The sequence below is a fragment of the Corvus cornix genome, chromosome 7 (genome assembly GCF_000738735.6).
Source record: "Corvus cornix cornix isolate S_Up_H32 chromosome 7, ASM73873v5, whole genome shotgun sequence".
Lineage (NCBI taxonomy): Eukaryota > Metazoa > Chordata > Aves > Passeriformes > Corvidae > Corvus > Corvus cornix.
Window position 1 is genome coordinate 35,012,560 of NC_046337.1, and position 23,682 is coordinate 35,036,241.

At 42.5% G+C, this 23,682-nt stretch overlaps 1 protein-coding gene across 1 annotated transcript in view; it reads left to right on the plus strand.

Moving 5' to 3' along the window:
- Positions 1–23,682, plus strand: part of CPS1 (carbamoyl-phosphate synthase 1) — a 107,373-nt gene that overhangs the window by 22,967 nt on the left and 60,724 nt on the right. The window contains exons 7-16 of the mRNA XM_010407842.4: positions 8,173–8,262; positions 9,359–9,487; positions 10,046–10,152; positions 10,541–10,682; positions 12,939–13,016; positions 14,534–14,632; positions 15,306–15,401; positions 19,569–19,758; positions 20,831–20,988; positions 21,748–21,876. Of these exons, the coding sequence (XP_010406144.3) occupies positions 8,173–8,262; positions 9,359–9,487; positions 10,046–10,152; positions 10,541–10,682; positions 12,939–13,016; positions 14,534–14,632; positions 15,306–15,401; positions 19,569–19,758; positions 20,831–20,988; positions 21,748–21,876 (1,218 nt within the window). The remainder of the gene's footprint in view (positions 1–8,172; positions 8,263–9,358; positions 9,488–10,045; positions 10,153–10,540; positions 10,683–12,938; positions 13,017–14,533; positions 14,633–15,305; positions 15,402–19,568; positions 19,759–20,830; positions 20,989–21,747; positions 21,877–23,682) is intronic.

Sequence of the window (23,682 nt, forward strand, 5' to 3'; positions counted from 1 at the left end):
AAGCATGGTGTACATGGTGCAGGCTGTACAGAGAAGACAAAGCAGAACTGACAGCAAGTTTATGCCGTCTTTGACATCCAGAGGGAATTCAATATTTTCAAAAACTGCTGTGCCTGGCCTGAAAGGCTGGAAGAAACCACTCTCTACTCCTCCCACCAGGGGCTGGGTGCGATTGTTGAGGAGATCCCAGACATAGAGCCCAGACTAGGACAGCCAAACAACTGAGTATATACTCCGAATGGTATTCATCGCCTCACAGGTTATTATGCTGTAGGAATAAACCATTAAAGCAATTCTCATACCATTCCCTGGTTTTAACAGGAGTAATACTACAGGCAGGTAGTTCCCCATGTGAGGAAAAATATAGAGAGCAAATACAGTACCCACGTAGACAAGCTGAGCACCATGGTGAATAGGTTTCCGTTAACACAAAATTGTAATTCTGACTTTCTCTCAGAGCCGCCCCACGTTGGGCGCCAAATTATGTGCTAGTTTGAAAACAAACCAGTGGGAGGCACCAAGTCAGAATAACAATTTAATGGAAATTAAAGAAAAGGGAAAAAAAAGGTAAAAGAAAACACTGTCAAACTGACAGAGTCAAGGTACAACCTGAGTCCCAGTTAGGCAGGGTGGTGGTAGCAGTCTGGTAGAATGGTGGCTGCAGTCCTCTGAAGCAGTGATCCTGTAGTAAAACAGTCTGCTCTTCCTCAGGAAGTCCAGTGGTGGCTGTGTAGCTCCTGTCCTCTGGAAATCCAGTGGGAAGCCGGTGTCTCTGGTGTTCAGCCTCAGATTATATCCACGATGGGATGCTTGGTTCCTCCCTCTGGGTGGAGCATCTCACAATGGGGTAACGAGTCATGAGGCAAAGTGTTGATTAGGCTCATTAACAGAAGATAGTCCGGAGGGAGTTATCTCTGAGTCAGGCGGCAGGACAATGATGGGCCAATTAACAGAAAGATAGTCTGGGGGGAGGAGGCAAGGGAAACACTGCCCCACCTGATTTCAACGGCTGATGGGGATGGTAATAGAATACACTGCAACCCAGGACAATTACAGGGAGATGGTTTGTTTCAACATGGTCCTCACCATGGCTTGCAGAGGAATTACAGCTCCGACTCTTGGAGCACCTTCTTCCCCTCCCTTCTCCACTGACCTTGGTGCTGCCATGTTGTTCTCTCTTACAAGTGCTGATTTCCTCCTCTTCTCTATCTGGAAGAAAAACTACTGCCCGTAGGTACTATTGCCAACAAGTTCCACCAATTCAAAGATACTTGCAGCATCCTGCAGTGCCAATAGATTGATTTCGTCTAGGTTCTGCATCAGGGAATCGCTCGCCATGGTTCTGCTGCTGGCCACGTGGCCCCACTGCTACTGCACAGGCGGTCACAGCTGCTGCAGTGCTGGTGCTGTTTAATGCGTCTCCTCATGCGGGGTGCTGGGAAGGAGAAGACAGTGCTGCCACTCCTGCCCTTCTGCCCGCGGCATGGTTGGCTAGGGGCGGCCAGGCAAGCAAGGCTTGCTGCGGGCTGCACTAAGATGGCGGCAGCCGCAGCGCATCGCTGAGGGCTGCGCTGGAGGCCCTGGTGGCAGTGGCTCTCCTCCCGGGAAAAAACTGTGTATGCACTGTTTTGATTTTCTTCTTAAATATATCATCACAGAGGCGTTACCAACTCATCGAATTGGCCAGCAGCATGTCCATCTTCAGAGCCATCAGAGGTTGGCACTGTTGGACATGGTGGAAACTTCCAGCAGCTTCTCACAGAAGCCAAAAAACCAGACTGTGCCAAACCTACCCACACATCTTAATTCAGAAACAGTCAAACAGAGCAACAAGTCCATGAGATATTGTGGATATTAGTTCACAGACAGTGACACCTTTGGTCAGTGCAAATTCTCCTGCTTTTCTGAGACAAAGGAATGCCTACAGTCATCTAAGATGGATTCCTAACTTGGTTTTCTTTGGCTGAAGCCTGCTATATTTTCAATAACCCATTACTTTTCTCTGTTTTCCAAGAGCTGAAAATTGAGGTCATAGGTAGGATTATGTTATGAAATGAAGGTTAATGTGAAGGTACACTTCACACTGGCTGAAAACGGTGACCAAGGCCAGTCTGAATGTAAATTTGCCTTGGAGGCTCTTCTTTCCTAAAAGATTATCTGAAGCTGCACTTTTCTTTAGGTGATCAATTTGCAGTCTGCAGCCCAATCCCATGACGCCTTTCATTCCACAGTGCAAACAGGAATGACCCAGCTTGAATAGAGGAATATTGTAGAAATGAATTCTTATAGGAATATTTGGCATTGTCCTGCTCTTACAGATAGCATACAAGTACAATTTAATACAATAGAAAATGGCAATATGTTTACTGCTTTCTTAAACGTAATAGATCACCATTCCTTTTATTTAAAGTAAATACTTTCAGTGTTTGTCCTGTACTTAGCAGTGTATGGCAGTGAGTCCCCATTATACTGTGACTTTGAGTGGTATTGGTGTATGGCTTTTAAAAAAGTACATAATGTCACTTCTTCACCCAGTTTTCTCAGGTTGAAAAAACTAATTAGTATTTCACTCCATGTCGCTATAAAAATTGGGGCTGGGAACAGGGCTTCCTTATAATAAATCCAGAAATAAGCAATGACTTGTTAAACTGGACTAAAGATAAATGCAGGGTGCCATTGGCTGAGAACAAGGGCTTTAAGAGCTTCGTCACCAGCATTTATGGAACTCGCTGTAGGGTGGCACTCAGAACCATGGCTCTCAAGCACCACTCAGCACCCTCCTTTCCAAGAACAGGACTTGTTGAAAATGATGATGATCTTTTCAGGCTTGCTTCATGTGAAGCAGCTTGGAGCAGCTTTTTGGTGTAAGATGCTACTCAAGAAGACCATAGGATGTCAGCCACTGTTAGAAGCAAAACTCTGTCCTTATAACTTGCCCTTGTTAGTGTGCATGGCCATTGCAAGATATTGGCTGTTGCTTGCTCCTAGAGAAGCGGCAAGAATACTTCAGTATGGCAAGCCAGGGAAGTATCTCAAAGAAGAATCACTAAACCCAAGGAGCAATCCTAGTGTAATATCCACAGAACAAGCTGAGTTTTAAACATGTTTGATTATGAAAGTGGGATGTGATAAATTTACACAAAACATTGACTTCCTCTGTTTTACTTTCCCCTTCCATCCTTGAAAAGTTCTGTAATGCACACCCTGTCCCCATGCTGAAAAGAGGTTAACTCTAGATTAATCCCACTTACGCCAGGAGTGGGCAAAGCCAAAGCAGAGATTTTTTTCCACTGAGAACTTATGAGAAGAAGGATATTGCTGCTGGCCAGAACAAGAGTGTCCTAGCTTCTGCCAGGTGGTAACAGCAATATAGAATAGGGCTTGCTGGAGGTGATTTTTATTTTAACAGCTTATTCAGAAAACAGCTGGGCTGGACCTGCCTCCTACGTTAGCTTTGCCTTACACCAGTTCAGCTGCCTTGTACCTATCCACATGAGGCAGCTGAAAACCTCACAGTGGGTTTCCAAAACCAAAAAAGCTTCAAACCACTTTGTGGATTACTCTCAGATCTACATGACAGTTATGTGGGGGATCTGAATCTGATCTTCTTGGAAGACAACTCAATTTTGTATCACAACACAGCTTGCCAGAATGCCTATTAAGAATTTTACTGCTGATAATGTCTCTCCACTGAATGAAGGGGTTTAAACAGATTTTTTGATACCGAGGAAGGCTCATAAACTTCTGAAAATGCTAAAATGGTTATAAAACTGCCAAGAAACCATCTTTAAACAGCTGTTCCAGTTGCTGTGCCTGTCAACACTTATCCAGTGTTCACAGCTTTTTTCCTTTGCTCATGCTTTGTTTTTTCTGATGTATTTCCACAGGGCACAGTCCTTGGGAAGATTGAATTTGAAGGTCAACCCGTGGAGTTTGCAGACCCAATGAGCAAAACTTAATTGCAGAAGTTTCAACAAAGGTGAGAAGTTCTTCTGTAGTATCAGCGCTGTACACTCCAGGTAGTAACTGCTCCCCATTTGCTCTGGGGATCAATCAGTTCTTCTAAACAAACAGTTTGGGGATGTTTTCTAAACCATGCACCTTTCTAGACCTTTGGATGGACTGTTTTCTCAATATCTCCATGGCTCCTTAGGTGCAGTGTTGGAGATAAAAAATGGTTTGTGTTTGAGCTGAATGTGGTCTGAACCATACTCTGATCAGAGAATTGTGTGTTGCAAAGACAGAGATGTATTGGGAATACAGTTAGACCTGGTATATGGTGGATATTTTCAAACATAAAAAGAATTAATAAAAAGAATGGTTGCTTTCCTTAAAAAAAATTCAGGAAATATCACAATACCATTTGATAATCTGTGTTCAGGCATAATTTTGTTGAAGTGATTCCAGAAGAGATTTCTAGATATCAAAACCAGACCAAATTAGGAATCCTCTGCATCTAATATTACTGGAATTGGCTGCTATGCCCATAGATCTGAACAGACCAGCAGTGAAGTTTTTACTCTGTTAGCTGGGCATGCAAACTGTGTTCAAGTACAAGCTGAGAAGAACGTTAGAAATTGTGAGGATGTAGGAACCAGACCCATACTAAAAGTAGTAACTATTCTTGTACCAATGCAAGGGCTGATGTCTTTAAACTGTGGCCCCTTTGTAGATTTAATTGGGGGATAAAGAGTGCCCTGGATGCTTAATTCCATTGAGTGAAGTGAGAACTGGGTGTATGAGTCTCTTTTGCAAATTGTGTGCTTGCTATGGTGTTTGCAGGCTCCTTCAAGATCAGTGAGGCTCTGGAAGAGTTCTGCAAACAGTTGCTTGTGTACTATTCTGCACACAAGCTAGTGTGTTCATGGCATGGGTGAAAAGCAGTCCTGAACAGACTGGTGAGCGAGCAAGTGGGAGTTTGTAGCACTCTCCATCCAGGCTTGGATTTACAGTAGTGACTGTTATCCTGGGATGCCATTGGAATACAAAGGCAGCCTTGCAAATCTCACCTTGGGGGATTTCCCAATTCATGCCAACACCTCTGCTGTGTTTTGAGTCAGGGCTTTGTTGCTACACAGGCAATTGCTTACTGAGGTTGTGATCTAGGATTGCAAGGTGCAGGTGGAGCCATTTCGAAGCAGTTTCTCAGAAACAGATAAGATTGCTGACGCTAAACTCTGCAATTACTAAGACAGAATTATTGTAAAGATGCTGAAAATAGCTTCTTAAAGGGAGATATAATAAGATTAACAGCACTTTGGTGGTCTTGTTATGTTTATAACTTCATTTTATAGGCTTAAAAACCAATCGCATATAAAGCTGTAAACGAGGTAAGCTGTTTAATGTTGGTAATTACTGGACATGAATCTGTCTGTTGCCAAATGGTGATTTTCATGTAGATCAGAATACAGTATGATCAGGAATCTGTCTATCTATTGTACACTAGGAATGATTGATTTTCTTTATTATATCCTACCCACCCCTGCCCTTGATTAAATGCTAGTGATATAGACTCTGCTTGCTAACATTGCCTATCCAGGGCAGGGAATGTAGAAAACTGCAGTATTCTGCAAGGACTCTTGTTGGAGATTTTTTTTTGGTGCGTGTGATTGTCAGGGTCACAGAGCAGATGAGAGATATTTAACCACTCCAAGCTAAAAGGTCACATCTCTCCACACATGCAGGCCCACGTACTGTTTTTGTTCTTGGCAGTAGTACCAGCAGGAGCTTTTACTCTCCCTGACCACTGGTTTGCAGCCTCCCCACATAATCCTTTCAGACTGGGACAGTTTTTTTAATGGGCTGTGCCATGAACAGGTGAGGGAATCCTCTGGCTTTTTATTTTAACAATTCTCTGATCCAGCTTCCCAGTCTAGTTTTCTGTCTAAACATATTTGCCAGATGCAGGGGACAGGTCAGGTCTCTGCAAGACAGTGTGTGACAAGTGGGTTGTGGAGACAGCAACATCTAAAATCAGTGCTGCTGAAGGACATCTTGTAACAAATCATAGCTAATTAATTGGACTGGGGAAGTTTTGAAAAGTAGGTAATTGAAGTACCTTGAAGTGGTGTTGCCTCACAACTCCCTCTAGTAATGAGAACAGCCAAGGAGAACCTTTAAAGGAGGTTTTTGCTTGATAATATTTTGTTATGTTTTTAAGTATGGATGTTGTGAGAAATTGAGGGGTCTTCCAAAGCCCCTTTTGAAAAGGACAGTGAGTTTTTCTTAAGAGTCTCTGACACGGGATGCTAAGCTAGTTTCTGTGAGAACTGAACACCTTAATCTTCTTGAGATTTTTGAAACCCACCACCCAGAAACCTGAAGGACAGCAGGTAGAAGACCCATAAAATTCCTGTGCAGTGATACAGTTCCACTGTGGACAGTTGGAAGCAGAATCTGCTTGCGTATCAGTAACTGTAAAGATACCATCACATGTCAGGCACAGCTTCTTATCAGAAGCCTGGAGTGATCTAACAAGACCCAGGTTCAGTATGATTCTACTCATTCTAAAAAAGGATTGTAGGATACTTTGCCATCTGATTATGTAATGTAAACTACAAGATTATGTTCCTGCACGAAAATCTCCTTTCTGCATTACACACCAGGAGTCACAGCAGCAGTGGTAACTCTACTGGCTCAGGGTTGAGTCACATCCTCAGAGATGGAGTAGGGACCACTGGTGATTCATGTGTGGCAGCTTGAAGCCTTGTAGTGAAGGGAGGTGCTCCTTGCACCCCATTTCTTGCACCCTTGCTCCTGACATGGCAGTAAGTCTCTCCTGATGATGATCAGAGCTGTCCTCACACAGGACACACTCTTGCATTCTGAAAACCTCTGCATTTCAATCTCTGCAAGGATAAAAGTTCAAACAACAACTGAGTTAGGGTAACACACAGGGAGGAGTTGCAATATTCTGCTAACAAACTTCATCTTGAATTATCTGCTGAAGGAATGTCTTTCCTTCTGGCTGATCATATTTCTCCTTTTAAAAGATTCAGTTTGTCACCCCACACCAGCCATATTGGGTATGGATTTTAGTATCTTTTCATAAGGAGGCCCAGCTGTGTAGTATGGATGCCAGGGAAGCTGATTAAAAGGGAGTTACTTAGGGTAAAAAAGAAAAAAAAAAAAGAACAAAAAAAAAAAGGGCTTGTTTTTTCCAGTGATACCCAAGAGAAAACCACTTTGGGCAAAGTACATTTGTCAATCTCATCTGTCAATATCATCTTTCAGAGGCTGAGTGTAACTGAAGGTAAGCACAGAGTTTGTTTTTAGGAGGAATAAGGCAGCCTTATGTGGTTATTGATGAATAACATCAATAACTGCTGCCTGCAGTCATGTAACAAGTAAAGTAATTCAACAACCTTCAGAAAGAAGCTGTCCATAAATAACCTTACATCAGTGCTAGAGCTGTCTGACAGTGCATCTGTAATGGCACAGTATCAAGGCCATATAACTCTCTTCCATTCTGGCTGTGACCAGTAGATAACTGGGTGTACAAAAAATGATGGTCCAGATTTGGGACTGGTGACAATTTATTTTGTGGAATGGGTTAAGGAACAGCAGCTGGAAGAGAAGTTGTGAGATAAAACTGCCAGGTCCATATGAACATAGGCCATGCTCGGTGAGAGGCCTGGCCTGGTCTGTACTGCCATGATGCACAGGTCACTCACAGGCCATCTCCAGCTGTGCTGTGCTTTGGTCTTACTGGGACTGGCAGGTTGGGGTGGTATTTCATGTGATGGATCTGTAGCTGGTGCCAAGCAGCCTTGCTCCACTGGCATTAGCAGGATGACTGCACTTCAGCTGAAAATCTCACACTGAGTATCTGGCCTGTTTCTCTTGGGCTTCAATAATCTCTGGGAGCTGGCTTTTTGCTTCACTGCTAATGAGGTGACACACATGAAAAAAGCTTGTCATTAGCTATGGAAACAAGGAATTGCTTAGGAATTACTGCTGTAATCAACAGTATGTAAAAGAGCTTTGTAACTTCTGCTTTCACGGAAAAATGAAGGAAGCAGTAATGTCTGCAGTATTCCTGGAGATTTCCACATAAATTGATTAAGTACCAGTTGCTGCACATTGGTGAAAAGTTACTCTGCTGCCTATCTTCCCTGTGTTTTGGGGACAGGGTGTGATCTGTCATTCACAACATTGTCTGTTTTTTTATAGGAAGTCAAGATTTATGGCAGAGGGAATCCAATTAAAGTTGTAGCTGTTGACTGTGGGTTGAAGCACAACATTATCCGTCTCCTAGTAAAGGTAGGTCAGTGCTTGATGCCCCTTGTCACTTATTTTGCTTTGGCAAGAGCCTCACCTGTATTCACGAGCCTTCCTTACACCTGGACACCTCCATTCTAGTTTCCCTCCTAAAGGGAGGTACAATTTTTAGGATGATTTTTATGGACTGGGAGGTGTTTTCTGCACTTGGTACTCTGTACTGAGGGGATAAGGAAGAGGACCTGTACAGCAGCCTCTTAGTCATGGGAAGAACCCCAGAAGATGAGTTCTCAAAAAATGAGGCACAACTTCTCTAAAGAACAGTGAAGGAAGGTCAACCCAGCATTGTTAAAAATAACTACTGGGGGGGGGGGAGGAGGAAATTCAGTGATGGTGGTGAATGGTTGAAACAGGCCCAAAGTACTTGTGGAATGTTCATCCTTGAAGATATTAAAAACACAGCTGCCCTAGGCCCTCAGCAACCTGCCTTAAAGTGGAAATCAGCCCTGCTTTGTGCAGGGATTGGACCTGATGACCTCCTGAGGCTCCTGCATCCTGAGTTATTCTTTGATTCTAGAATTCTGTGAAAATCTTTTCCTCTTTTTAGCACAGTGATGTAGCAGTTCTTGCTTCTTTAGCCACACAGGAGGATAGAAGGCAGTGTCCTCATATTCTCTAGATGCACAGGATTTCCCTGATTCAATTTTTTAATTAATGTGGATGTTTGTCTCAGTTTTGATGTGTAGGACTACTTCTGGCATGTCATAGAACAAGGCTGGGAAGCCCTAATTTAGCAGTTAGGATGAATGCACTGTGTAAAAATGAACCTGTGTTACATGTGTACACACTTATTTTGCTTTCCATTAGTAACTTTTGATCTCATCAGTGAATTTCAGAGTAACTTGACAAACACTGAGGTGGCTCAAAGGGGCCACATCTACCAGTTTTGTGAAAGTAATATGGTCAGATAGTGGAGAGAAGCTGCATCATGGGCAAAGGAGATAACTGATGACTGAAATACAAACTCAGGCTCTGGAACATGAGAGCAGAGGAAGAACCTCCTTACAAAAATTCGTTTGTTTCCCTCCTTCCTTCATTTCTTATTCCCTTGTTTTTATTTATTTTTTTTGTCTTTTAGCGAGGTGCAGAAGTGCATTTGGTTCCATGGGACCATGATTTCACTGGCATGGATTATGATGGACTCATAATTTCTGGAGGTCCAGGGGATCCCATGAAGGCCCAGGAAGTGATTCAGAATGTCAGAAAGGTACAGTGCAACAGGCTGATTATACTTGTTAATTTGCCTTTTTTTCAAGTGCTTGAAGTAACAGTTGGTTGTACTAACCTGTTATGGGCCAAATGTTGTTCAGACCTTTCAGCTGCCTGGAATATTCCTCATGTTGGTCCAGTGGGATTCATCTCCAGCCCAATATTTACAATAAGGCTTTATAGACTTTGGTGAACAATAAATTGCAAACATGATGACCACAATTACCATACCAGTGCCTTGAAGTACCCTGTGCTCTTTCAGGTCCTCTGTGACCTTAGGAAAGAACAGCATTGATTTCAGAGCTCATACTTGGAATAACGTCACACACTAAATGGCTGTAATGCAGTGTCATTGCTTATTTCCTCCTAGTAGTCTGACACCAACTGTGCTCTGAGGCTTCCCTCTGAACCAGAGGAAAGGGGAAACTTTCCTTCATAGGCTGTTGCCACTCTGGCATTCAGCTTTTTTCCCAAGTCTCTGAGGGAACTAGCATGGTTTTGCTGGAATTGCTGGACAGAGACCCTCCAATATCTGTTGAAAACCTTTTCATTTTAGGTCCTGGAGAGCAATCGCCCAGAACCCCTGTTTGGAATTAGCATGGGGCATCTAATCACTGGAATAGCAGCTGGAGCTACTTCCTACAAGATGCAGATGGCCAACAGGTGCAGCAGCTCTTCTTCCCAGACAAAGCAGTTCAGCATTGGAAAGGGCTATGGAACAGCAGTGCTCTGCTGCTGAACTGCCTTAGCAGCAGCTGGCATGTCAGTAACATTGCTCCTTCATCCCAGCCATTCTCCTTGCCTTTAATTTGAACTGCCATGTCATTCTCTACTTTTTTTGAGTGTGTTTTGAAAGTATTTGATGCAATTGAACCCTATCAAGCTGAAGAATAGCAAAGTTTCTCCTAGGATTTATCATTTTGAGATTGTCTGCCAGTATTTTACTGCTACTATTGAACTGTTATGTACAGCCCCACAGTTACCAGCTCCTCCTAATTTTGGCACTTGAACACATTTGGCACTTCTGTCCTCTGATCCCTTTTTCTTCCAGGGGCCAGAACCAGCCTGTCCTGAATGCAGTGAATGGACAGGCTGTCATCACTGCTCAGAACCACAGCTATGCCATTGACGGCTCCACCCTCCCTCCTGGCTGGAAGCCTCTCTTTGTGAATGCCAACGACCAAACGAATGAGGTGAGCTCCTGCTTTATTCCAAATACCTGCACAGAGAAGCCTCTAGTGAGGGAAGATCTCTGGCTTTTTTCACCTCCTGTAAGCTTGCTCTCACATTATCAAGGCTAAATTTGTTGATTTGACCATCTACTTTACTTGGAGCCCTGCTTTACAGCCAGGGTAAGACGGGTACCCCACTGTACCAGCCCCACTGCACTGGATTGCAACAGTGACTTTATGATTTCCCTGAACGAAGCCTGATTAATTTCCATGATTTCCCTGCTGCTGGAGGTGCTCGCTCAGCTACCATTGTCTTACAGTTTGTGCTACAGCAGTGCAAGCCTATGTAACCAGTTTGTTGTGTTGGTTCTGTGTTGCCCATCACAGAAAAGGGATATCATTGCAGTCTAATTTGGTCTGTTATTGTAAATATAATTCCACTGACTAAAGTCATGAGGAAGAGGGGCTGCCCCTAGACAATAGCTTACAGGATCTAAGATAGAAGTCCAGTGTCAAGTGACATCCATGTTTGAGATCTCAAGCTTGCAATTGCCCATATCAAATCTTTTCCATGATGTCCAATGTTGTGTTAGTTAAATCTTGTTAATTATCAGGAAATCAGTGAAGAGAAGGTATTTTCAAAAGCAGTTTCCCTCATGGAAATATGCCTCTCTCTCTTGTTTTGTATGAATGCCCCACATCAAGTCTGGCAGATTGAACAGTGCTGTTCTAAGCTACCCATCTGATGATTTTAGAAAAAGTTTGGTTTGTCATTTGCTTTTTTCTTTATCATTACAGAAGGATATCTAAACACAGAAGGGTATCTAAACATAGACAAATTTTACCAAACAAAACATTGATACAAAAAATTTACAGCTGTTTGGCTCAATTTTTGAAATGAGTTTATTTCCGCTGGGTTGACAGACTAAACCCTTTCATTCCCAGGCCTTTCATGTTTGCTTTAGCTGGAATTTGGAGACAAAGGTGATAAGGTTGAACATGAGTCTTCTGGATCTAGTAGAATGATGTTCTTTCATGTGAGCTAAAAAGATATTTCTGTGAGTCCCCAAGCAGCAACAGTCTCCTAAACCTTCATAGATGGAGAGGGACAAGGACCGTGTTGGTTTAGCATGGGATGCACAAACAGGGTCAGGGCTGGATTGTCTGTCATGTGCAGTCTGTTGCATTCCTCTGCTTGAAGAAGAAAAAGCATTTTTTGTGGCTGACCTGACCTATCACAGCTGGACAGGGCCAGCACAGGTTTCCAAATACTGACAAGCCAGGGAGTGAACATTTTAAAAAGATATTTGTATGTGACTATAAGGAACATGAGCATTCAGGGAAAATGTGACAGACTGATGGAATTCTTTACTCTGAGAGCAGAAATTCATGCCATAATGGATCAGTTGTGGTCAGCTCATCTCTCATCCCTGTCCTATCCTGACATCCCACCCTGCAGCTCTGGATGGCACTGTGGCTCTACGCGAGACTGTTTGGGCTCCTTTGTCCATTCCTAAGGGAAGCAGGTTGTATCACGACTCCTTTTCCCTGAATTTCCTCTTGAGGAACTTCTCTATCCCCATCTGGAGTTGGGGACCATGAGGACTACCTACAGGGTAGTGTCCCAGTGGATCATGCTTCTTGGTGCTATCAGGCCACTCAAATGAGAAATCATTTTTCCTGGCTCCAGCTGAAATTACGAACATTGTCTCTAAACTCAGTTTAGGTCCTTCATAGCTGTTGTTTGTCCACAGCAGTAGTCCCCTTCATCATTCTGCCCAACCCAGGGCAGAGATCAAGGCCCTGTGTCAGCATTTAAAGTGAATTATGGAAATCAAGAGTGTGACCAAAATCCAATCATCCTATGACAGAACCAATCAGCTTGGGATGGTTAAACCATTCATTCCATAACAGCCTTGTCCCAGGTGATCTTTTCTTGCCAGGTATGTTTTTCTTCTCTGCCCAGTCCCAGGACTGCCTCTGCAGGGAGCCCAGTGTACCTGCTCTGTCGGGTGCTTGCAGCTTATCAGTGTTTGGTGTTGCAGTGAAAGCAAGGTCTCCACTGTGTCCCCCAGTCCATGGACAGCTGAGGGTTGCACAGGCCCTGGAGGGTTAACAGCAGAGCAAGAGACTGGGAATGAAATGGGTGTCAATTTGACAAACCCTAGAAACACATCAGTCCTTTGGCCTTCAGTGCTTACAGGGATAAGGTGTGGCTTTCTGTTCACTTGCTTGCTTGTCAGGAGGTGTCTAAGAGAGTTGCTTTTATTCTTGCAGGGAATTATGCATGAGACCAGATCGATTTTCACAGCACAGTTCTATCCAGATGCAAATCCTGGGCCAAGGGACACAGAGGTAAAGTATGAGGGCTGATCTGGTCTTGCTTTCAGATGGCCTTGTGGGTGGAGATACATATCAGCTGGTGTACCAGTTTGTGATGGTCCTAAATCTTGGGTCTGGAAGTGTCAGGATCCTGGCAAAGGGCCCAGTCATGCATAGGCTTTTGTCTTCTTAGCTTGATCTGGAGCTAATTACAGTCAGCAGCAAGAGGTCTATTGACTTCTTAGTGGTTTGGATCAGTGATCCCATTCATATGATGTGTATGTATTGAGTCCTGGTGGGATTATCTCTGTGTTGGAAGTTACTAGAGTGCTTAAGCCTTTGCAGGATCAGGCTCAAATTTCTTGCAAAAGAGACTGCAAAAGGAATAGGATTTTGTCTTAACAGTAAAAAATACTAGCCAGATGCTTTGTAAGAAAATCATTAACTTTCTAATACACTTTAGTTCCACTTTCAAATTTTATAATTACTATAGAGTTATGTAAATGGATTCATACTTCCTCACTCTGGTTCTCCTAAGTGAAATGAAATTTTAATCCTCCATCTGTGACTTCACACAAATTCTGTAACAACTGGTTGCGTAGTCACACAATATGACTAAGCAGCACCAGGGGATGTGGAAGGCAGAGGAAGCATGTCTGAACATAAATAAACTATTTAGCATTTCCTGAGGGAGGAAGATGGAAGAATACCTAGAAATGCTTATTTTAATCTTAATTAGACGATGGTGATTAAACCTGCAAGTAAATCTCTTGATATCAGGAACTTTCATAGCAATCTGATTGACTAGTGAATCTCAGAGAACTCAAAAAACTCAACTGTGTGTTTTTTCCAAGTCTGTGCACTCCCACTGCTGGGATGGTTTGATAACATAGTGCCTATCTTGATAGGCTTGCAGGACCCATCCATGCTCCTTCAACAGGTAAATTCCCAGCAGTCAGCCAGTTTCAGGGGCTGTATGGCAGAAGTCTGGCAGGTGTGGGGTGGGTGGGAAGCCTGTCCCACTGCCTGTAGCTGCCTGATTTCAGTGAGGGTCCTGCTGCCTGCCTGCCCTGCCTGGTTGGAGAGCACTTTTCGGACAGCTGCCCTGGGACCTCCTCTGGAAGGACAATTCTGATTTCACACAAGTGATGTTTAGCTATCCATGCTCAGAACCCTGCTCTGTAGCAGGCACCATTCCAGATGGCTCCCTGAGATAGTTCAGTGTATGCTCTTCTGTGTTTTAGCTTTTGATGCACGTTCACTCGTTGCACTGGCAGCCACATAGAAGCAGAGCACACAGACATGATTGATGTGTGTTTTCTTCCTGATTATGACTTCAGTTTCTTGAATGCAGCTTTGTCAGATATGTCAAAGTTGTTATATAAATTTCAAATAATGATCCCCTCTTCTCAGATGGTGTAAACCTGCCTGCTGAAGGCAGCAGAGCAGAGCTGATTGCATGAGTTCACAAATGGCCTGGTTTTTCCTTCTTTGCTTGGTATATATTTAGTTCAACTTTGGCAATAAATACATGTGTTTATTTTTCCTAGTTCCTATTTGATTCATTTATTTCCCTGGTTAAGAGAGGGAAAGGCACCACCATTTCTGCGGTCCTTCCCAAGGCTGGAGTGACAGCTTCTAGAGTGGAGGTCAGTGTACAGATATTTTCATGCCTGTCGCTGAGAACTAATTAATTCCTACTGAACCCATGGCACGAAATAGCACATGGAAATCAAAGAAGACTTCTCTTATAAAAGTCCTGACAGCTGCTTATCACACAGTCATCTGGCCTCTCTTGTGTTATTAACTCCCTTTTCTTTGAAAGAATTTTAAGTTCTGATGTTTCATGTATTTTCTGTGCAGTTCTCCCAAGAAAGGTACTCTCATAACAGCATAATGAGGTGCCCTGGGATAATCTGGCCATGAGATTTTGTGCCAGCAGTATAGTGTTGGTGCTCAGTGGCTTAGCAAATAAGTCTGAAATTCCTAATGTGAGCTGAATTTCATACAGTTTTTCTGTCTTAGAGGCAGCTGGATTTTGTGGGCAGCCAAAGTGAGGCAAGGTTGTCTATAAGCACGATACAATTAACATGTTTATTATATACCCTATCCATGAGCCACATGTTTCTCTAAATGGAGATATATGGGAGAATTCCAGTAGAAATGCTCTTAAGAAGTAAAACCGAGGTGATTCTGAAAGTGACTTCTTCTTTGAAAACTTATGTTCTATAATTTAAGACTGTTCAGTGCTGCACAGTCTCTGTTCATTTCAACATCCACTACACTGGGACTGATTGTTTTCATGCCATTTGACACTTACAGGTCTCCAAAGTTCTCATTCTAGGATCTGGGGGTCTGTCGATTGGTCAGGCAGGGGAATTTGATTACTCTGGATCACAGGCTGTGAAAGCCTTGAAGGTGAGGAGATACTGTGAAAATACTAACCTCATCTTTCTCTTCTCACAGCTAAACTGGTCCTCCAACTGTGTCCAACTGGAGCAGGGGAGATGGGGAGGATAAATGACTGTAGGGAAAACTAGGCATTTTTGTTGGTGAACTTCCTGGTTGAGTGATGCGAGTTAACCACTCAGAATTATCTTCCAAAGAGAGATGTTCTGGGAGTTTCCATTGCAGTCTTCAAGCAGTTTGTTATTTGTGATGTCTGCCTGGTTGCTCCAGGCTTGCTAAACTGAATGGAAATGGAGGAGGAGGAATATGGTCAGATGTACCTGAGCTGAAATTACTGGATCTTCCGTGGTATGTTAACACACTGCAAGGTTGACAACCAATAACAGCTGAACAGTTGGCTGCTGCTATACAAAAGAACCCCTAATAGAGGCAGGTTTTATAAATGGTATTTATTTTTAATGGGATGAACTTTTTAAAGGTCATATATGTCAAGTTCTGTTTCCAGAATAGGTCCTAGAAAGGTTACTAGGGCAAAAGTTCATGCTAGGAGAAGGAGTAGAATGGTGGAATGTCCTGTGATGGGGTTATTTCTGGTAATGTAAGAGTCACCTAGGCCCCAATTTCATGTCTAACCTCATGTGAAGGAGGAAGCAGGAACTTGCAGAAGCCTGACAGAGAGCAGAAGTAGCAGCTGCCTTCAGATGAGGTGATGGTTGTGAGTGGTTCTGAGGCAGTTCTGATGTCACGAACATTCTATTCCTGTGCTGACCCTGGACTGAAGGAACAAAAAAATCGGTTTTAGTAATGTTAAATATCATCTGGGGCTGCTCTGGGTTCGTCCCCATGTTGCAACACATCTTGTATTGCATGTGTATTGTTTGTGTACTGCATTGCTATTGCTGGCTACTAGTTCAAACTGACCACATCATCAAGAGACAAGTACAAGTCAGGAGGGGAGGATGCCAGAGTTGGAGAGTGTCAATAATGACCCATTTGGAAAGGATTTTTCTTCCCCTCTTTTGTCCTTCAAAGCTTGGGTTTGTGGAAAAGAGCGGGTTTTTTAGTGATAAATCTCCCCAGCTTGACATCCCACAGTGCCCTTCCCCTTCACATGGCCACCCAAGAGCTGCTGTGGTCTGTAGGCTGATCAGCCATTCCAGAGGCAGAACCTGCCCTTCCTGACCTTGCCTTTGGCAGAGGCACTTAGGGCTGAATGTGAGAGAGGAGTGGCTGGTCAGCCCTGCCAAGGAAAGCAGCAGAGCATGGCTGGGAGAGAATGGACAGTTAACAGGAGACAAGAGAGATTTCTTTCCCCTTAGACTTCTTCATTTTGTTTTATTTTTTATTATGAATCAACACGGATTCTCTGTGCTGATGTTCTGATTCATTCTGCTCTGTGCTACTTGGATGCTGATTCATTATAAGAAGGTGATGATACTAATATTCAGCCTTGGACAGTTAAATGAGTGCTTCTTTTAAAGACTAAAATCTTGAGGAGATGGTACTTCCACACTCAGTAAATCTGTATCTGCAAAAATGTTCATCAAAGGCAGGAACAACCCCTGAAGAGCAAGGCCTGGAAGCATCTGTGAACAACAGACTGGCTTGTGGTCACCTCAAAAATCTTCTGGATTACCTTCTGTGGGGATTATCCCAACTGAGCTGAATATGGGTGGATATTACACAAAAAGAGAAATTGAACCCTTCTGGAGTATTACTAATTCATTGCTTTAATCAAGTTGTAACAAATGTCTCCATCAGGATAGGTGACCATTATGCAGAGTTCTGTGTGTTTATAAAAAACTAAAAATGGCAGAAGTTGAAGTAAAGGGTTGCAAGAGCATGTGGATTAAAATCCAACATCCCAAGCAATTGGGCCAGAATGATGTGATATCAGTGAAACATGTCTCTCAGCGCAGTGAGCATTAATTCTGTCATTAGTCATCCTCATCATCACTGCTAGCTGGTCTTTAAGATACCTTGTCAAAGATAAGCAGAGAAGAAAGAGTTGAGATGTGCAGACATTCCAGCTTGTTGGAAAGTGATAAACTTTTCCCTCCCCCATTTGTTTCGACAGAACTGTAACCATGAGGTTCTGAATACATTTATTAGAGAAGAATGTTTTGGTCTTTTCCCTCACCACCACTGTGAAAACTAACCGGTTAAGGATCATTTGTCTGAATCCAAAATATTTTCCATAAGGATTTTATATCTTCTTTCTCTCCCCTGTTCCACACATTTCCAAGGAAAGTGTGCTTCAGTGAAAAAAAATCCAACTTTTCACAGGGAAAAAAGGTCAGCAGAAATTTACAGCCTGTCTTTAAGGCAGTTTTTAAGTTTTCAAAGGAAGGAGAGGAAATGTTATCCTACACCTGAACACTGAGAGCTCTGAGTGAGAATCCCACTGCTCCAGGGGAGCTATTTCTTTGTTCCCCCAAAGCAGTGAGACAATCACAAATCTTAAACAAACACAGAAAAATCCTACGGCATTTTCATGCTTATTGTGAACTGAGGGAAAATTGCATTTTCTGTACTGATCCTAGCAACACTTCTGCAGCATTTTCTCCAGCCTGTTTCTTTATAATATTTTCAAAATATTGTCACTGTTCCTCTTTTCAATGGGAAATGTTGTTTTTTAACCTTTTAACAATTTCCATACAGCAAATCTTTCTTTTGAAATGTAATTTGCATCTATAATTAGCATTTTTTGCAAATGCTGTGTTTGTTTGTAGTTTTACCTGAAGTTGATGGAGATTAGAATGAATTCCTGTAAAAATGAGGCCGCAGCCTTTGCACTTTTCAGTCCACCTTTTCAACAAAGCAGTAGAACAGTTTCCTGTATCTGCATGTCTACTGCATGTGGTTGACACATTTTTTTTAAGCTTGGCCACACTCATCATTATTAGCAAAACTTGGTTGGTTTCCTCATTATGTGCAAATAATTCAAGAGTGAGGAGGATTGATCTGCCCCGCTTTGACTCAGACTTTTCTATTACTGAGCAAACTAGTGCATTTCTGTCTGTAGCTAAAGAGTGGCAAGACTTTTATAGCAGGAAACGGATAAACTTTATTATCTATTATCACTCTATCTCAGTTTCTCATCTGTGACAGAGAAAGAGCAGTGTAAAGTTTTGGCTAACGTTCATCTTGCATAGAAAGGCAGAGTTTGTATTTTACTATGTGCAATATCAAATTAAAAAGTTATGGGACAATATTTTTAAACTGATAATACCAGGACAAAAAAGTATTTCTACGGAAAGTCAAAGCAAAAAATGTATTTTTACTAGTTGGTGCAAAAATCTGAGAACTTCAAAGACCTACTGCTTGGCAAGAAAAGATTAGCTTTTGATTAAATTTTTTGCTTTGGCACCCCTAATCTGACTTCCAAAGGAAGACAGGCATGAGTATGGTGGAGTTTGTTCCTGTTTCTTCTATATAACTCCTAAATGTGTTAAACAATTTCAACCAAATTTCTGAATCATGTGGGAATCTTCATTCCCTCAAGATTCACAGGCACAAAAGTAAAGAATTGGCATTAGCTCAGCCTGGTACAAGAGACCAGAAGTTGATGCCATGAAGATTTTTGCCTTTTCTTTTATGCCCCTATTATACCTTTTTACTACTTCTGTATTCTTAGTGCTTTTTGCCTACATTCTTGGACTTGTTTGTCAAGCTAAGAGACTAAACATTTTAGAAGCTTCGTAGCTAGGGATCAGTGTGCCCCAGACCCCAGGGTCCTCTCCATACAGAACACATTCTGTAAACCAAGATAGAACCCTCCAGGAGAAGGTTCCTTGGGGAGGGGGTCTCACTTGAGCCTCTCATTGGGGAATCTTTGATAGATATGCTAATTAGTAAAACCTATAATGTTATACCCAATCTTTGGGGGAGACTCGGCGTGGTGCATTTTGGTGTATATGACCTGAACATGTGCACCTAAGGATCCTTAAAATAAATACCAAGGTAAAATCTCTTTTCCCCTTCTAACCATGTATGACTCTTGATTTCAAGACCAGGAAAAGGCATCAAAGTCTCTTACAGGACAGTACATAATTGTTTTAAGTCTGCTCTTGGTAAATTGCGTGATGAACCCCATCTCTTCTTGCTGGTGCTGCTGCTGTTGTTAGCTTTTTTCCCCACATGTGCCTATTTTTAATGCAGATTTTAATTTTTCAGGAAGAAAATGTGAAAATTGTTCTCATGAATCCCAATATTGCTTCAGTGCAGACCAATGAGACTGGCTTAAAGCAGGCTGATGCTGTCTACTTCCTCCCCATCACTCCACACTTCGTCATTGAGGTCATCAAGGCAGAGCGTCCCGATGGATTAATTCTGGGCATGGGTGGCCAGACTGCTCTCAACTGTGGTGAGTGTGATACAGGTGCCTTGGCACTCCAGGCAGGCAGAATCATGGTTTTTACCAGATAACAAGTAAAGTAATAAGGGACAGGACCAGAGGAAATGGGCTCTGGTTTTACCAGGGGACATTTAGATTGGAAATTAGGAAAAATTTCTTCACTGAAAGGATGGTCAAGCATTGAAATAGGCTGGAAGTGCTCAAAAGGTGTGTGGTTGTGGCACCTGGGGACATGATTTAATGGGGTACATAGTGCTGCTGAGTAAACATTGGACTTGTTGATCTTAGAGATCTTTTCCAACCTGGATGATTCTCTGATTCTGCCACATGTTCTGAAGATTTTATTTGTGCAGGCATCCAAGCCCCACATGCCTCACTCACTGGTCAGGTTACTGAGGGATACAGGCAGAGACACCAACCATGGGGGAGTGAGTCACTGCTAAGCTGTGAACGTAACATCTAATTGCTGGGTTTGGTACTTTAAAGTAATTAATATGTCCTGCTTTTCATCTTAAATCGTAGTTATCATAGTTGGATTGGGGATATTTTGACCACCTTGAGGCAGAAATCAAAAGGAAATGTTACCTTCATTTAATTTCTTGCACCAATATTCACCTGTGCTGCTTTGCTCTGTGGTGCAGATGATGGCCAAGCAGTAACTCTAGATTATCTCAGGTTTCATAGATCTGAGGACAGAAAATTTCATGTTATAGTTATGAGTTCTGACAAAAATAATAAAATTAGCTGTGGATGAGCCCAGACAAGTTGTCAGCTAATCAGATATCTTTTGAATACTTTCTTTGTTCTAAATTTTCTAAATTCTTCCCTGTGGGGGTGGTGAGGCCCTGGCACAGGTTGCCCAGAGAAGCTGTGGCTGCCCCATCCCTGGTAGTGTCCAAGGCCAGGTTGGATGGGGCTTGAAGCAACCTGGTCTGGTGGAAGGTGTCCCTGCCCATGGCAGGGGGTTGGAATGAGACGAGCTTTATGGTTTCTTCCAACCCAAACCATTCTGTCCTTCTCTAATTCTATGATTCTTCATCTACTATAATTCCTCAAAACTGTGTCTTTGTTTGCTCTGCAGGAGTGGAACTCTTCAAGCAAGGAGTACTGCAGCAGTATGGTGTGAAGGTCCTTGGTACCTCAGTTGAATCCATCATGGCTACAGAGGATAGAAAGCTTTTTTCTGATAAACTAACTGAGCTAAATGAAAAGATTGCTCCTAGCCTTGCAGTGGAATCGGTAAATCAGATAAATTTGAAGATGTGATTGCTATTACTGTTGCCCATTTGACTTAGTAAAAATATTTCTCATTTTGTAGAGTGAAAGATGAATGCAACTGTGGATGCTGTAGTGTGTACAGCACTCCTCGGTGATTAATGCTGGGTCACCATGATTTAAAATGAGTGAAAATGCAATTAAGCACTGGGAAAACCTAAACTGATGTACCTATTGACAAAAGTTAAATTATGTTGGGGCGACTCCTGTGCTGCAGCACAAAAGTATGTGACATGTCAGGGGTACTTTTCTTAAATTATATACAAGCCATTTAGAGTTAGGATTCCAGGTCCCCCAAATCAGCAGTGCTGAAATCTTTCTTGAGGATGGGAGTATGAAAACATAAAATTTGATTTGGTGGAAAGGTCTGTTTGAGTCTGGAGGAAATTAAACAGGTCTTAAACTGGGATGTCTTTTGGAGGGGTTATTTCATGCTGAAGTCTCTGAAGACAGACCATGTAAGGACATTGTCCATGGTAGGTCAGCAAGGAAGTCCATGTATAGTGAAGGACAGAAGTCGCCTCCCTGAGTGCATGTTGCAGTTTTCTGCTGTTTGGCAGAAAAAGGCAATATTATAAAGCAAACTTTTATTATTTTCATTTTATCTTCAGACAGTTTAGTGCCTTACTGATGGGATTTCCAGTTAACCTTGTAATCAGAATTGAAGACTTTATTCATCTGAATTGCTATCTATTTCTGAAATGTACTCCCCTCTCCTTTAAGGTTGAAGACGCTCTGAAGGCTGCTGAAAAGATTTGCTACCCTGTCATGATACGTTCTGCCTATGCTCTTGGTGGTCTGGGGTCTGGCATATGTCCTGATAAGGAAAGTTTGCTGGACCTTGGTACAAAGGTATGTCTGGAACTGCAAACTCTGGGAATGGAACTGAACATCTGATTTTCTTAAATACTATTCTAATGTCATAGACACTGGAATTGTACATACCTTACCTTTCATCTTATCTGTAAAATGTTGCCCTGGTTAGGAACTGCCCTCTTTTCATAATTCCTGGTGACTTGGATAATGAAAAGGGCTCAATGACAGATCTTTTCAATTCTTTAAAATCAAGTCATAATTTGAGCAAGTTTTTCAGCAGTTTTATCCTGAAAAGAAACATATTGGCCTATATTCACCTACTTTCATGTGTAAATGATTATGAACAGTGTCAAGGAAGTTGAAACATTTGAAATACTGAGTGATAATGTGGTCTTAGGGACAGAAGAGCTGAGACGCTTGGGCCTCTTTTGTGTTTTTGTCTGAAGATGGTAATTTTCCTAGGTCAAAAGCTCATTTAGCAGGATGACACTTCATAATTTGACAACTACCAGCTGTCTCTGGCTGTGAAGACAGCTCTTTTTCTGCAGAAAATCTGGGATTGTTTAAACATTTGCTGTGAAAAATAAACAGATAATTGGGGAAAACCAATCAAAAGCTTTTTTCCTTGTCAAAAATACAGAATTTCAGGAAATAAAACTCTATCCCTGTGGGTTTCTAAAATTCTTGGGTTTGTTTTTTCCTGGCTTGCTGAGCCTCTTAATCTTTCACTTATCTCTGGAAAGAAATACTGCAGATGCCGCTAAGAGCTGTATGTGCAAATGACTTCTCTGTGTTCCCCCCCTCTGCTGTCATGCAAACAGACTTTGGGTCTGGTGTGCTCAGTGCTGAACAAACACTGCTTGGGCAGTGTCAGCTGTGGGAGACTCAGGGGACAGGACTGGCACATGTAGGGGAGGTAGTGGGGGCAGGAACCCCATTTTATGGATCCATGGTGAGGCTGGAAATGCGTCGCTTACTCAGGCTCACTCATGGGCTGTGTTTAGAGGAAGCAGAAATTCACCCATAAACCTTGGGAGTGCAGCTGTCTGATGGCTTTATACCAAAACGTTTTTCAGTGGGAAAATTCTTTTCAGCAGGAGAATCTGATTTTGATCAGCACTTTGTGTTTTTTTTTAAAAAGTAAGCCTGCTGCCTACCAGCACCCCCTGCTTCCTTTCTGCAGAGTTGTTCCCAGTTAATACTTCTGCCAGGTGTTACTTCATCCTAAGTGCAAAGTCTGGCATTTCTACTTGTTAAATGTCATCCTATTAATCATGGATTAATGCTAAAATTGATCTGGATCTCTCTGCAAGGCCTCCTGTCCTTCAGAGAGTCAACACCACCTCCCAGTTCAGTATCAATATTTCAAAATTTATAGTGAAAACCAATCTGGGTCTTGTTGAATTAACTCCAATTTGGATGCTCATTTCCACAGTCCAGCAGTTATGAAGATGATCTGTAGTAATTCAATGAACTGGATTTTCAGGCACTGGACTGAACTGTTTATAATTCAGATAGCTGAACACTGATAACACAGCTAGTTCAGGTAACCTGGCCTTGAGGTTGTGTCTCCCAAGTCTGCTCATTGAGTGAGAGAAGGCACCAGACACTGGAGCAGCCAGGACTGGTTTGCAGGAGTGGTTAGGTGTTCCTGCTACATCCCCACCAAGTCATTGCCTGCCTAGGCCAGGAGTGAAGTGATGTTCCTCAAGCCATTTTTTTTTTTTTTTTTAATGTGTGATTTTGGCAATTGAGCTAAGGGCAACATTTGAGTAACAGCTTGAGTTAATGACAGATGGGACCAGACTGAAGAGACAATTCATGGGCAGCATTATAACAAGA